General features: G+C 46.0%; 1 protein-coding gene across 2 annotated transcripts in view; it reads right to left on the reverse strand.

Annotated features, from left to right (window-relative positions):
- Window positions 1–55: 55 nt before the first annotated feature.
- Window positions 56–14,675, reverse strand: part of LOC123761712 (mucin-2) — a 38,572-nt gene continuing 23,952 nt past the window's right edge. For both annotated transcript variants that reach the window (XM_069330599.1, XM_045747831.2), the window contains exons 2-4: window positions 7,317–7,622; window positions 6,823–6,920; window positions 56–5,600 (exon numbers count right to left, since the gene is read on the reverse strand). In XM_069330599.1, coding sequence (XP_069186700.1) covers window positions 1,565–5,600; window positions 6,823–6,920; window positions 7,317–7,622 — 4,440 coding nt within the window. In that variant the 3' untranslated portion in view covers window positions 56–1,564. The remainder of the gene's footprint in view (window positions 5,601–6,822; window positions 6,921–7,316; window positions 7,623–14,675) is intronic.

Genomic DNA, 14,675 nt, shown 5'->3' on the forward strand with positions numbered 1-14,675 from the left:
TTTTCTGCTACACATCGGCCCATGCCTTCATTACTAGATAAAAAAAACTACAACAGAAAAGATAAGATTTTTTCAGAACAACCATATAGATAATGTTCATAATATGTTCATGATGCTCATTTGTTCTTGCCTACTACTACTACTAGTAGGATGCCTATTATAGTACAGTATTAAGGATGCCTATTACTACTACTATGTTCATGTACTGTATGATGACAATCCACTAAAAATGAATAACATGCACACTGCATGATGCATTAGCAGCAATCATTCACAAGGGAATTTCATTATGCCTTAATGAACTTTTCAGCTCTTGACTTCCTTGACAGATTTTGCTGACACACTTGATAGATCCTCGTTGTTACATAATTAAAATGCTTCACTTTCCACAAATGCCACATTTGACATTGTTGTGGCTAGTTCCGAGCCTTTTTTCATTCTTGTCCATACACATTCATAAGATTGTTTATAATATATCAATAATATTTTCATGCACTAATAATCATATGCAGGGAATTGAAGAGTGGGTAGTGTTGTACTGTACATACACAGCTGTACATGCACTAGCCTATTCAGTTGCTGGCAGCTGAATAGGCTATTCAGCTGCCAGCAACCTCATTTTTTGTATACTGTCACCAATTGCAAGCACAGTGTTTGAGCCTCTTATTCCAAGTTACTCTCAATTTTCACACGAGATTTTTGGGTTATCTTTCTAACATCTCAATCTCTGTTATCCATGCTCCATATTCCTGAGTTACTTTCGGGTCACGCTGTCTTGTCGCTATCCTTACTTACAGAGATTTGGTCACTTTCATCTTCAAACCTGTGTAACTTCTCTGATGTCACAAAGTTCTACTCACCTTCCTTATGTTTTAGAAGTTCTATCACCTTCCTCACATCTCAAAATCTATGTCACTTTGGTCATATGTCAAAATAAATGTCATTTTCTCTCAAAACAAGTTATCTAATATCTCGGACTTTTCACAAAATAAGTCATTTCTGTAACAGATGCACATTCAATATGTAGACTTTGGCGAGTTTTGGCTACTGTTTATATAAAATACCTCAGTGTTCTATCACAGTTTTAAGTCAAGAGCAATCACCAATATACTAAATTGTGTGCTCTAAGTATGCACAGTCAGCTGCTGTATAGTTTGAAATACAGTTTCTTTTACATGTAAACATGGAATTGAATTCTTTACTTAGGTTAACTCTGTGATGCTATATTCGTTGTTATCCAAACAGTTGTCATTACTGCCAAACATTCGAGTAAAAGTCCAGTTTAATCACTAGTCTCGTGGATAAGTGAGTCACGAGGCTCGGTCATAGATCAATAGTTCGCTCTTAATTCCTCCTTAAAGAGAATTTTGTTAGCAAAAACCCAAGGCACTGAGAAATAACTCATTCATGCCTATAGCTTCTGATAAGGCATTACCGCTTCATGTGTAGTGTTATTTGTGTTGTAGCAAAGTAGATACTAATGCTTGCACAAATATTTTGATCCTTGTTTGTCATACCTGAAATAAAATCAAGAGCATCAACATGTAGTTGATGCAAGTGGCAACTATGCAAGAACAGGGGCCTTGACCCAGTAGCTACGAACTATACCAGGTGTCTCTACATTAAGTCTTGATGAAAACTTCACCAGTTGGTCATCCTGTGCTTCTCCCATTCTGTCACTGATCACTCCTGTCACCACCTCTTCGTCCATATCTGCTATTGGTTCTCCAATAATTATAGCAGGGACATTTCCTCGCGCAGAAGGGACAACAGGACTGTGGGTAACACCCCCTCGGCCGTCTGCCGGTGCGGGCTGCTCTTCAACAGCTTTCCAGCCACCATATGAAGACGACTCGATGATAGGGGCTTTAAAGTTGTTGAGCTCTTCACGTTCATTTGGAATGATAGGATAATATGGGGTGTATTCTGTGATGTAGAACGGGGTAGCCGAGTTTCTGGTTATTAGTGTAGGGGATGGTTCAGTTACAGGAGATTCTGCAGGTTGAACTGTGGTCAAAGATTGTTGAGAAGAACTGGTTGCGGCTTCGGTAGTGGATGTGTGTTTATATACAGGTCTTAAACTGGAAGGATCTGGATATCTGGTGGAAGATAAATGTGGGTTTTGAGTGGATGGTGGATCTGAAGATGGAGTGGATGGTGAATCTGAAGATGGAGTGGATGGTGGATCTGAAGGTGGAGTGGATGGTGCGTCTGAAGATGGCGTGGATGTTGGATGAAGTTTATTCACAGGTGTTGCTAAATCTGGAGTCAATATTGTTGCTGGAGGTGGAGTTTGTGACAAACGTGGATTTGAGCCATATACCAGGTGGGACTTGGAGACATCGGGTAGCTGAAGGGACGAGGACAGAGCAGCACGTGCTAGTGGTGTGTCATCATGAAATCTGTTGACTTTATTAGGGCGGGGTCGTCGTCTCCGCGTGCGAGTTTTGCTCTTAGTTCGTGGTTGCTTTTTGATTCTAGTACTTTCCACCACATCGCGTCGTTCAGCAGCTACAGGTTCAGGCTTGGAATTGCCAAATCCTAAGAACGACCAAAAAGAGTCTGAGAACGACTGTGGCGGCAGTTCTTGGCGTGAAGCATAGATTGGTACCGGAACAGGGATGATGCCAGAACGAAGCTGTCCGTCTTCGCCTGTTCTCTCAACAATAGGCATGGGAGGAAATCTAACCTTACCAGCAATTATTCCTTCTTTGTGTTCATCACTCACCTCCTCCATAACATGGTCATCAGAGACTGGGACATATTGGGAGTCCAATGTGGATAAATAAGAAGGTGATATATTGGTACTACTACTCGTGTTTTCCCTGCTGACATTATAGGATACACCAACATTAGTCATGGTTTTATCTGCTGGGGTGGAGTAGATGGCAGGGTCAACAGGGCGCCCGTATACAACACCCGGCACATTATTCATGCCTATATTTGTGACTTCGGGTTCACGTGGCAGCAGTTCAGGGGGATTCTCTACCAAAGCCTCAGGGGTAGGAAGCATGGGCGGGACAACTCCATTAACTGTCTCAATTGGTTGTGTCCGTCTTGAGATGGGGGGTTGGGGTTTCACTTCCGGAACGGGATCATCAGTACTTTCGCTCATTGTAGATGGTGGGGGTGAGATTCTCCGACTTGGTAAAGGTGGAGGAGGGGGAGGCAAGAAGATTGAATCCTGATCAGTGACTTGTGGTGAAGGGTCTCTGTTGGGTAGGTTGATTATTGGTGCTCCAGGTGGTGGCTGCTGAAAAGGCCCAACAACCATTACCTTCTGTGCATGTTTTGGGGCGGGCCCATGAGTCAGCTGATACCGAACTTCAGTGTCTGGTTTCTGTTTGGTTGCCACTTTATTTCCAGCACTATTGGCCTCCAGCAATGGCCCTGTCTCGCCACGACGACGGTTCACAGGATCACGTTCAAAGAAATTGAAATTATCTAGGAAAGATGGACGCTTACTCAGAACTGGACGTCTGTCAGGGTATAGTGGCCGTGGTTGGGTGTTGAACGTTCTTGTCGGAAATCCCTGAGAGCTAAATGTTTCTTGCTGGGGAGGTGCATTAGGACGAAATTGAGGGAGCACATTTGGTCTAGCACCGCTGAGCTGTGGTCGGACGAGATTCTCCTCTTGTACACGGCGCCTTGGCAAATTACCTGCTTCTGCAGGTAGAGTAAAGCCAGGTTCAGGCTGCTCAGCTACAGTCTGAGAACGGGGTGGAAGTGTCTCTGCAGCAGGAACTATCTGAAATGGTGGGTGTATCTTCGCGGGAGGAAAAGGACGATGCTCCCATGAAATAGGTTTATGACTTTGGCTGAATGTTTTCAAAGGAACCGAGTGATCAGCGGGAAGTCCAGGGAAGGGTGCTGGGGGAACGAGTGCAAACTGGGGATGCTGGAGGTGTGTCAGGTCTTGGATTGGCTGGTGAGGGCGGGACTGGGCAGAAGGCTGCTCTGGGAATTCAGGTGGAGGCGGTAAGAAAGATGCAGGAGAGGGTGGTGGTGGGGGTGGTGGTGATAGTGACGGCAAAGATTGAAGACCAGGGGGGAGAGATGGTCTACTAGAATGTGGAGGTATTGGTGGGGGTGGTAAGAATGGTCTGCTGGGTGGCTGTGGAGGAGGTGGTAGAGGAGATAGGGGCTGTGAAGGAAAATTAGTTGAATCTGCATTGATGACAGGCAGAGGCTGGGGTCTTCTGGTAGAACGGTCGTATGAGTTGACCACCGGAGGTAAAGATTGAGAGCCCGTATGCAAATGATCGGATTGATTTTCATCAGCCAAAGGACGAAAGTTGGATGGCTCTCGTCCTGAAGGGAGGAAAGGGTCTACCTTAGAGGGACGGAATGACTGTCCTCCTTCGTTTTGTCTATCAACTACTGAAGGTTTAGGCTGATCACTGGATGTTGGATGCACCTTTTCAGCAAGTGAAGGGACCTCTTGCTCGACTGCTGAAAAGACTTCCTGTTCAACTGGTGTTGGATGCAGTTGTGAGTTTCTAGATGGAATCCGTGTCCCGTAGGTTTGGGCATGAACAGGCTTTTTGGATGATAGTTTCTGTGTATTTTCAAAAGTTTCACGCCATAAGTTGTTAGGTCGAGTGGTAGTTGGTGGCTGTGTAGTAGGAAATGGTGTGGTGACAGGTTGGTGTGAGGTAGATCTGCGTGTGGTAGGATGGTGTGAGGTAGATCTGAGTGTGGTAGGTTGGTGTGAGGTAGATCTGAGTGTGGTGACAGGTTGGTGTGAGGTAGATCGGAGTGTGGTGACAAGTTGGTGTGAGGTAGATCTGCGTGTGGTGACAAGTTGGTGTGGGGTAGATCTGGGTGTGGTAGGTACGAATGAGTCACGGGGAGGTGCAGTGACGTGGGTTGTGGGTCTGGCACCTACGGCTGGGCGACGTGTGTACCTCAGCGGCGGGATGCTGGAGGGGGGTGAAGGTTTTGAATGCTTATCAGTGAAGGTCAGTTCAGGGTCGGTGTTAAGGAGCGTAGGATTAGGTCTTGAGTGGTGAAGGTTTGGTACAGTGAAGGACAACGGTCGGAAAGATTGGTGCACTTCCTCGGAGAGGTTGGGTTGGGTTGTTGGTCGAGCGTGAGTATTCTTTGTGTGAGGATTATGTGTAATATGAGTTGCGGATGGTCGAGAGGAAGGAGCATGAGACGTAGGTGGGTCAGTCGAGCTGTATAAATCTTGGAATGATTCAGTGGTAGTAGTAGTAGTAGTAATGATTTTAGTAGTCGTTTGGTTCGTTTCCACAAGCTTCTTCGTGTTATCTTGAGACACTGAATTAGGGGTGTATGATACTTTAGGTGTGACCTGGTTTGCTGGGGCGTGAACCTGATTGGTGTTGCCTTGGATCTTGGTGCTGGCGTATCCCTTAGAGATGAGAGGGCCAACTGGGCGGTATCGGTGATGGGGGCTGAAGGATGACCCGTTGGAGTATGTGTGAAGGGGAATCTCCAGCAGGTCGTGGAACTGTGGTGGGAAGAGCGCGAAGGGGCTGACCTCGTTCTCCCGCGTAGGAACAAAGGCCGAGCCCGTCTCACTTGCAGAACTTGGTCGGTTATTACCCGGGGGAACCGTCGTCGCCAGAGGATACCTGCAAGTGCATCTGAATGTAATTTACTGCAACTGAAAAGATATTTATCTACGTGCTTACCAAGCAATAAAACTCCCTCGCACATTTTTAAACTACCTGCCTCTCTCAGCCAGATCTTGCCTCTTTACCTTGGTGGGGTTCCGGGAGTTCTTCTACTCCGCAGGCCTGGCCTGAGGCCAAGCTTAACTTGTGAGAGCTTGGTCCACCAGGGTGTTGCTTGGAGCGGCCCGCAGGCCCACTACCACTACAGCCCGGTTGGTCCGGCTGGATGGCCTAGCTGTCCAAGTGCTTGGCCAATAATGTATATCTCATCCAGTTTTACCCTCGCATTCATCTCTCAGCCACCCACCCACGGACCCCCTACCTAAGCTCGCCTCCCACCTCATGCCCACCATTAAGAACGTAAGAACAGAGGAAACAGCAGGTCTGCTGTTTTAAAGACTAAACAAAAGCGGTTAGAAGAACTATATAATGGAAGCCAAAGAGTCACAAAGAGAGGAGAGACCTCAAAGTGGGTGGATATTACCAGTGGCTTACCCTAAAGTGTCAGTACTAAGACCAATCCTATCCCTAACTTATGTAAATAGCTTGCCAGGAGAGATAGACTTCTTCCTACTAATGTTTTCTGATGACGCAACAATGATGGAAAGTAATTTGGGCAAAAATGAGCATGTAAGTACACAAACGTGAGTCCACAGACGGAAACTAAGTATCCAGGTGAGTCACAAAGATATTGCAAGAATTGTTATTTAGCGTCAGGAGAGGGAATATATGGAATGCGCTTAATTGAAGTGGTGGCGGCAGTCTCCATTCACAGACTTAAATGTAGAAATGATAAAGGCCAGCAAGTTCTAGATCCTGTACACCAGTCGAGTAAGGGTTAAGAGACGGGAGTCGATAGCCGCAGCTTCCCCCCCCCCCCCCACAACACATATAGTGTTGAGTACTTAGATGAGTACGTACTGGGCTACTCATCTACAATGAGTAGATGAACTAGATGAGTACTTACTGGGCTACAATACCCACCTCCTAAGTGGGCTCCAATACCAATCTACCTTCCGGGCTACAATACCCAGCTATCTTCTAGGCCGCAACACCCACCTACCTTGTGGCCGCAACACCCACCTACCTTGTGGCCGCAACACCCACCTACCTTGTGGCCGCAACACCCACCTACCTTGTGGCCGCAACACCCACCTACCTTGTGGGTTGCAAGACTCACCTGAAGTTGGCCTGGTCCGCCTGCTTCATTACTTCAGAGAGGAGTGTGGGGTCGGCGTACGAAGGTGCTGACGAGTAGGAGTCTGGAAGATTGTAGCCCTGAGAGAGTAGAGGAGAGTGTTGTGAGGCTATACACTTGAGGACGGTAATGTGGAGTTGAATAGAATTTGTCGCGTCGGAGAAATTAAGACAGATAATCAGTTCTGATGAGGATAACTTCACGGAAGATAATTTGTAGGTACTATACTACACATGGGATGAAAATAGCTCTGAGTCATGGAACCGTGGAACATGCGGAACTGAGCCGTGGAACATGCGGAACTGAGCCGTGGAACATGCGGAACTGAGCCGTGGAACATGCGGAACTGAGCCGTGGAACATGCGACTTCAGCATGGAGTTCCTTGTCTCCTAAAATATAAAACCCAAGGTGTCTCATTTTCAGCCACGTAATTCTGACTTCCTATCTGCAAATTACTGTAAGGCGCTAGACTCACTGCCACAGTGTCCCCGTAAGGTCTGTCGGGAGCCGCAGCACCAGCAGTTTCCGCATCGTCAGGAACACCTTTGGCATCGTAGACGTAGTTGGGGAGCTCATCGGCGTCTCCTATGGTGAGGACCCGGCGGTTGTCGTGCGGTAGAGACTTGTAGAGCGGGTGTCTGGGAAGGTTGACCAGGTCCCCGCGACCCTCCCTGGGCCTGCTGGCCAGGTCCTGGTCAGCAGCAGACACCTGCAGCGCTGCTGTCAGCACCCATACCACCGCCGCCCTCAGCGTCATCCTCGCTACCATCATCTCCTTCATCTGAAGCAGAACAATAGCAGTTAGTACTGTGATAAGAAAAAGTTATTTTCACGCTAGGATTCACAACACGTAGCCTAAACACCAATAACCTGTATTTATTGATTTGCTCCTATATTTAAAAACAAAATGGAGTTGCTGCAATATATGTTACCGGATGTATCTTTTCCCCGCATCTTTGTGTCTAATCCATCAACAAATTCAGATAATTTGTATGTAGTAAAAGTGTATCGGGGGTGGAGCTAATATCGTACCGAATGAACGCTCGCTTGACCATTATTGTTTTGGTCATATCAGCTGTCTCGAGCTTGTGTACAGGTTGGTAGAATGTTAATTTCTAGTTTAATTTCTGTTTGTTCTATCTGTAGTCATATGCTGTTGCTTATTGTTATAAGTGCTAGACACTGGAATTGCTTATTGTTATTACTTAGTGTTAAAACTGCTTGCTTATTGTTAAAACTATTGCTTCTTGTTAAACTGTTTACTGTTATAGACAGAGGTTAAACTATATATATATATATATATATATATATATATATATATATATATATATATATATATATATATATATATATATATATATATATATATATATATATGTATTGTGTAGTATATAGCTTGTATTATTGCAGGTTGTAATTGCACTGTAATTATTTGATCAAATAAGCCACGAGTCTGGCAATGCCTTTGTTTACCTCATTGTATACAAAGGAAAAAGAGAAGGTAGAGTTTATTAATAGAAAAATATAAAGCGTTCAAATATTCCACGGGAGCATTGATGCGTCAGGCTGCAGAAAACAGTGAATTCGCACTGTTTAGGCCCACGTCTGCTGTAATCCTATTGGTTTACCTCGTTAGGCAGATTTGTTTTTCTGCATAAGACCTATAATGTACAATTCTGTGAGAGTTATTTTCCTTCCCTGAAGCCACGCTGGCATGTGCACAAAGAATCTTAGACCTGAATACTGATATTGTAATATTTGCGTTAATGCGTGCGTGGGTGTATGCATGTTCAATTGTACAAAACATACATGAGCCCAAGGTAAACATGTATATATGTCAGTCAGAGAACAGGCTACACTTTGATACGGCAAATCACACATAAACACACCCATCTCCGCCCGCACCCCACACTTTCCCCCGCCAACGCACACACACACACTCAATTACGCCCAAGCAAACTGGGTCAAACGTTGGGCGTAGACATCTTGGGTGACGCCTTTAAGATAGCCATTGTTACTCTGCTGTAGCTATTATTCAAATGTATAGCGTTGCGGAGAGGCGCAACCTGTACCACAAAGCCCGACTGATAACCGCCCCTGTGGCGGGTGAACACAGGCGCGGGAAGTTGGCGCGTGGCGCCTTAGTGGGTGGACTGGGGCGCACTGTTGGGCGGGATTAGCGGTCAGCTCAAGTTCAAGTTCAAGTATGTTTATTGAGACAAGGAAGAAATACATCTCAAAGTGATAGAGTAGCTTAGGCTATTTCTAACCCCCCTAAGCGGTCAGCTTTGTTGCCGTCGCTTGACAACACCAGAACTGTGTGTTAATTTGAAAATATTGACTGCCTCTGAATTTGCTGTTTTGAAAAGCTGAAAAAATGTCTGTATGTTCTATTCAGAGCAAGTTTAAAGTAATCGGTAGGGAATTTAGCAGTGGGAGAACACCGCGATGATTCATGTTGATTTTGGGTGAAAATCATTATGGTTAAGACATTTTACATCACTGGCGATTAGTTTGGTGCGTACTTTAAGTATCGTGGGTGGGTGGTGTAGTGCAAGACAAGAGCGGCAGCAGTGAACTGTTGAAACGAACAGAGAATTATAGGAATTATTATAGGAACTTTAGGAATTATATAATGAAACACTTTATAGGGTAAAAGTGTTGGGGTTCAGTATCCTGACTTCTTGCACCTCCTTGCGGTGAGGTGATAGTGAAGCAGGGAAGGATGATCAAAACGTTCCTATAGAGTCCACTCACGTGTTGGAGTCTGTAGAAACGAACGGACAGACGTGCTGGCCGCTGAGGGCTAACACGTCTGTGCTGAGGGAGACCATATTGAATACTTCACCCCCTCCAAGACCCTTTTACATATCAGGGGCATCATCAAAGACCATCAAGACAAGGTGGCCAAGGAAAGGAGAACAGAAGGAGAACAGAAGAGCAACTCGGTGAAGCTGTACGCTGGTACAATGCAGTCGCAACACAACCTCAGTCATCATAGAGGACTAGGAGGTGGCAGAAGGAGGGAATCCGTAACTGCAAGAACTAGTCTTGGATACAAGTACTCATGGAGACTTGGGATGGAAGCATGAGTGAAAGGACATCGTCTGGATCATTATCTAAGAGACTGTGCCCATGTATGAGACATTAGCAATAGGTGTAATATAAACCCTACATTGTTCGAGTTAGGAAAGCAAGTTTTGTCAACTACTGTTCTCTAAAGGTTCCTCCCCCCCCCCAGTCGTGCACACGCAAGATAACGTAAACTAGAGGGTTATAAAATGTTAATTCTTTATTTGACAGTCTGTTCACTTGAGACGTTTATATAAGTCCAAACTGTACTCACCTAGTTGTATTCACCTAGTTGTGCTTGCGGGGGATGAGCTCTGCTCTCTCGGCTCGCCTCTCAATTATCAATCAACTGTTACTAACTACTAACTAATTTTTTCACACACACACACACACACACACACACACACACACACACACACACACACACACACACACACACACACACACACACACACACACGCACGCACACACAGAGGAAGCAGCCCGTAGTAGCTGTCTAAATCCCAGGTACCTATTTACTGCTAGGTAACAGGGTCATCAGGGTGAGGGAAACTCTGCCCATTTGTTTTTCCGCCGGCTGTCAGGATCGAATCCTGGTCCCTAGGTCTACGAGTCTAGAGCGCTGTCCACTCAGCCAAGCAGCCCCCTGTGTCTGGGTACACTTGACAGGATGATCAAGCTGGAGTGTTTTCTTCATGTTGGAGTGTTGTATATGCTACATAAGAATAAAGGTGTTGACCAGACCACACACTAGAAATTGAAGGGACGACGACGTTTCGGTCCGTCCTGGACCATTCTCAAGTCGATTGTGTGACGTGTGACAATCGACTTGAGAATGGTCCAGGACGGACCGAAACGTCGTCGTCCCTTCAATTTCTAGTGTGTGGTCTGGTCAACATACTTCAGCCACGTTATTGTGACTCATCGCCTGCATAAGAATAAAGGTAACTGCAGAGGGCCTAATGACCCATACGAGTATATATATGTATGTTGTATGTACATGATACATATCATGTTACATACATGCTCATATTAAGAGTGTCCTGCGTGTTAGCATATGTATCATTCATATGGGTATGGGTATGTATCATTCGGTAATGATACATACCCAGTGGTATGTATCATTATATCATGAGCAATACTAATGATGTGTAGGTTGGGTTTGCTAGGCACAGAAGTTTAACAGCGTGTTTATTAAAACATTAAAATGGTAAGGGTAGGGCTGAGGACACCTCCCTGTTAGGGTGCCTAGTTCAAAGTCTCTTGTTACACTCTTATGCCCCTGGAATAATACAGATGACTTCCTGTTGGATAAGTAACCTCTAATCCAACAAAGAAGCCGACCACCAATATTTATTCTTGCAAGCTGACTCAAGATAACACGTCGGTTTGCAATATCAAAGGCAGATGTGAGATCTCGGAAGGTGGTGTATGACTTGTCAGTGTGTAGGGTGAGAAAGGTGACTTGTCAGTGTGTAGGGTGAGAAAGGTGGTGATGCACACTCCTTCCATGTATGACGCCATATATATCTGGGTGAGGGGGGGGGCGGATAGCATGGCTCATATTCTATGGGGGAGACGGCATAGGACCATTGATGTATAAGAAAATAATAGCGGCTCGCGAAATTAAACATAATGTCCCGTTTTCTGTTTGTGGGTCGTCTGGTGGGTTAGATTACGGCACTTTAGTACGACAGCTTTTTGACGTTGGGAACGTTCGCGAGAACGGGATGACTGGCCATCGTGCACCTGTAACGCCGAACATCATTTTTTGCCGAGTCTCTAAGGCTCGTTTATCTGCATTAAATGCAGTGACTTTGGGTTTGGTTACTGCAGTGTTGCAACACGCGGTATTCAATTGCAGAGATGACTATATTGCATATATAGAAGTTCACTTTACAGGTGTGAGACTTAAAAGGAACGGTATAGATATTGGCATAGAATCTATATTTACATCAGCGTCGCCAAGAGTGTGACACTGCAACTTGCAACGCTATTTTCGGTCAAATGAGCACAGCAATCATTGTTGACAAGGCAGCCAACACGTTAGTTATCTGACTAGATTCAATTATCGGATTTCATGGAGCAGTTGCAAGACATGACGAGAGATTGTTAGGTACAAGAGATAAGATGATTTGAACATTGTCTTGGAGAGAACGGCTCCAGTTTGCTCTCTTAGACTGGCGCTGTTTGGCAGGGGACCCAGAGGCCCAGCAGGCTAAGGGACGCCTGCACTGTATTCATCATCAACAACAAAGAAGATTTTATCTGGCCTTAATATTTACACACACAGGTTATATTATGAGCAGGACATATACTCACCTAGTTCACCTAGTTGTGCTTGCGGGGGTTGAGCTCTGGCTCTTTCGGCCCGCCTCTCAACTGTCAGTCAATCAACAGATTTTTTACACACACACACACACACACACACAGTATGCCCCCAGGCTCGTCCCGGAACTGAGAGGAATGAGCTACGAGGAAAGGCTAAAGGAGCTGAACCTCACATCCCTGGAAAACAGGAGAGTAAGGGGAGACATGATAACCACCTACAAAATTCTTAGGGGAATTGACAGGGTGGACAAAGACAAACTCTTCAGCACGGGTGGGACACCAACAAGGGGACACAGGTGGAAACTTAGTACCCAGATGAGTCACAGAGACGTTAGAAAGAATTTTTTCAGTGTCAGAGTAGTTAATAAATGGAATGCACTAGGAAGTGATGTGGTGGAGGCTGACTCCATACACAGTTTCAAATGTAGATATGATAGAGCCCAGTAGGCTCAGGAATCTGTACACCAGTTGATTGACAGTTGAGAGGCGGGACCAAAGAGCCAAAGCTCAACCCCCGCAAGCACAATTAGGTGAGTACAATTAGGTGAGTACACACACGCACACGCACATGCACGCACACGCACACACACCACTCAGGAAGCGGCCCGTAACAGCTGTCTGACTCCCAGGTACCTATTTACTGCTAGGTAACAGGGGGCATCAGGGTGAAAGAAACTGCCTATGTTTCCAAAATCGCCGGGGGGATCGATCTCCTGGTCCACAGGACTACGTATCCCAAGTGCTGTCCACTCAGCCACCAGGCGCCCTGTGTACATATACAGGTTATATTTACAAACAGGTGACTTACAAGCAGGTTATATTATATATATATATATATATATATATATATATATATATATATATATATATATATATATATATATATATATATATATATATATATATAGGTTTTATGGCCTCGTGTTCCATGTGACTTCGGCGTTATATCATATGATCAGTGCTCAAGGGGACGTGCAAGGGTCTGTGTGGACCGGTGAACGTTTTGCAACCTGTTCTCTATACTAATTAATCCCCCCCCCCCCCCCGTCCATGCTAAGTCCAGCCCTGCCCTCATCCCCGAACCTGCTCTGATGCTGTTCCACTCACCTGTTAGAGCAGGTGTGGTGCTTAGTCTTCACCAGTTACAGAGTGTGCAGCGTGATGACTGATCTTATCAGTGTTATCTTAGTTATCATCATCATCCTCGGCATCATTTTATCCGCTAAAAACCAGCTTAACCAAGTGTCAAATTTATTCTCTATATAGACAATAACTATTGTTAGTAATAATGATAATAGTAATAATACAAATAATGCAATAGATACCATTAATGGTTGGGTCCCGGGAGTCAGACGCACGGAGCATCTATTGCACAACAGCGCACTAACCGGTTCATTGCCATGACTAATGGGCCATCACAGTTAACTACTGAGCCAGTGTTAACGTCTTGGGTAACAAGTCATTCCGGCCAATTGATGGTCACACGCATCTTTGATCAACTGGTTGGATGCCCTCGGGTCGTTTGCTGGGACCACTGTCACTTCTCTTCCTCTCCCCTCACCTCCCCCCCCCCCTCTCTCTCTCTCTCTCTCTCTCTCTCTCTCTCTCTCTCTCTCTCCCTCTCCCTCTCTCTCTCTCTCTCTCTCTCTCTCTCTCTCTCTCTCTCTCTCTCTCTCCTCTCTCTCTCCCTCCCTTTCCCCTCACTGGTTACAGCCATAACCGCCGCAGGGGACCGCTCCTCCTTGACACCGGCGTGCAGGGTGTCAAGGCTGATCTGAGATGATGGGTTAGATGATATGATATGATGGGGTAGATGATCTAACCCATCTGAGACTCCTCCAGACCTTTCCCAAGCGTCTGTGTCAACTCCTCGCTCCACAGCCTGTCATCCGACGCTACACTAGACAGGACCTCGCAAGCAGGAGACACGGCAATATCCCCAATCAACCCAGGCATCGCACCCGACGCGCGTGGAGCAACAAGCTGTTCGACCCGCCGGCTGACGGAACATCAATCAAAACGTCACAGGCAACATACACTCTGTCACCCGCGCATAACCCAGGCTCAACTCCGGCACCCAGCTGGTCGAGGAACATCGGGCGTCAACATACCGCCACCCGACCCAACAACCTCGAACGTTTCATCGTCCTCCACCCTGGACACGTCACCGACACTGGCTCCACCACATCCTCCACCCGCGGGCGTTTTATTCTTCCACCCACTCGTCAGATGAAGATAAATCCAGCCGGCCCGCCAAACAGACACCGGCGGAATAGCACCCCAGCTGCCCCGCTCTCTGGAACAGGTGTGTGGTCAATATCGCGGAACAGGTATTGTGGTCAGTATGTCATGGGTTCGTATCCTGGCCGGGGAGGATTTACTGGGCGCAATTCCTTAACTGTAGCCTCTGTTTAACGCAACAGTAAAATGT

Source organism: Procambarus clarkii, chromosome 24, assembly GCF_040958095.1.
Source record: "Procambarus clarkii isolate CNS0578487 chromosome 24, FALCON_Pclarkii_2.0, whole genome shotgun sequence".
NCBI lineage: Eukaryota > Metazoa > Arthropoda > Malacostraca > Decapoda > Cambaridae > Procambarus > Procambarus clarkii.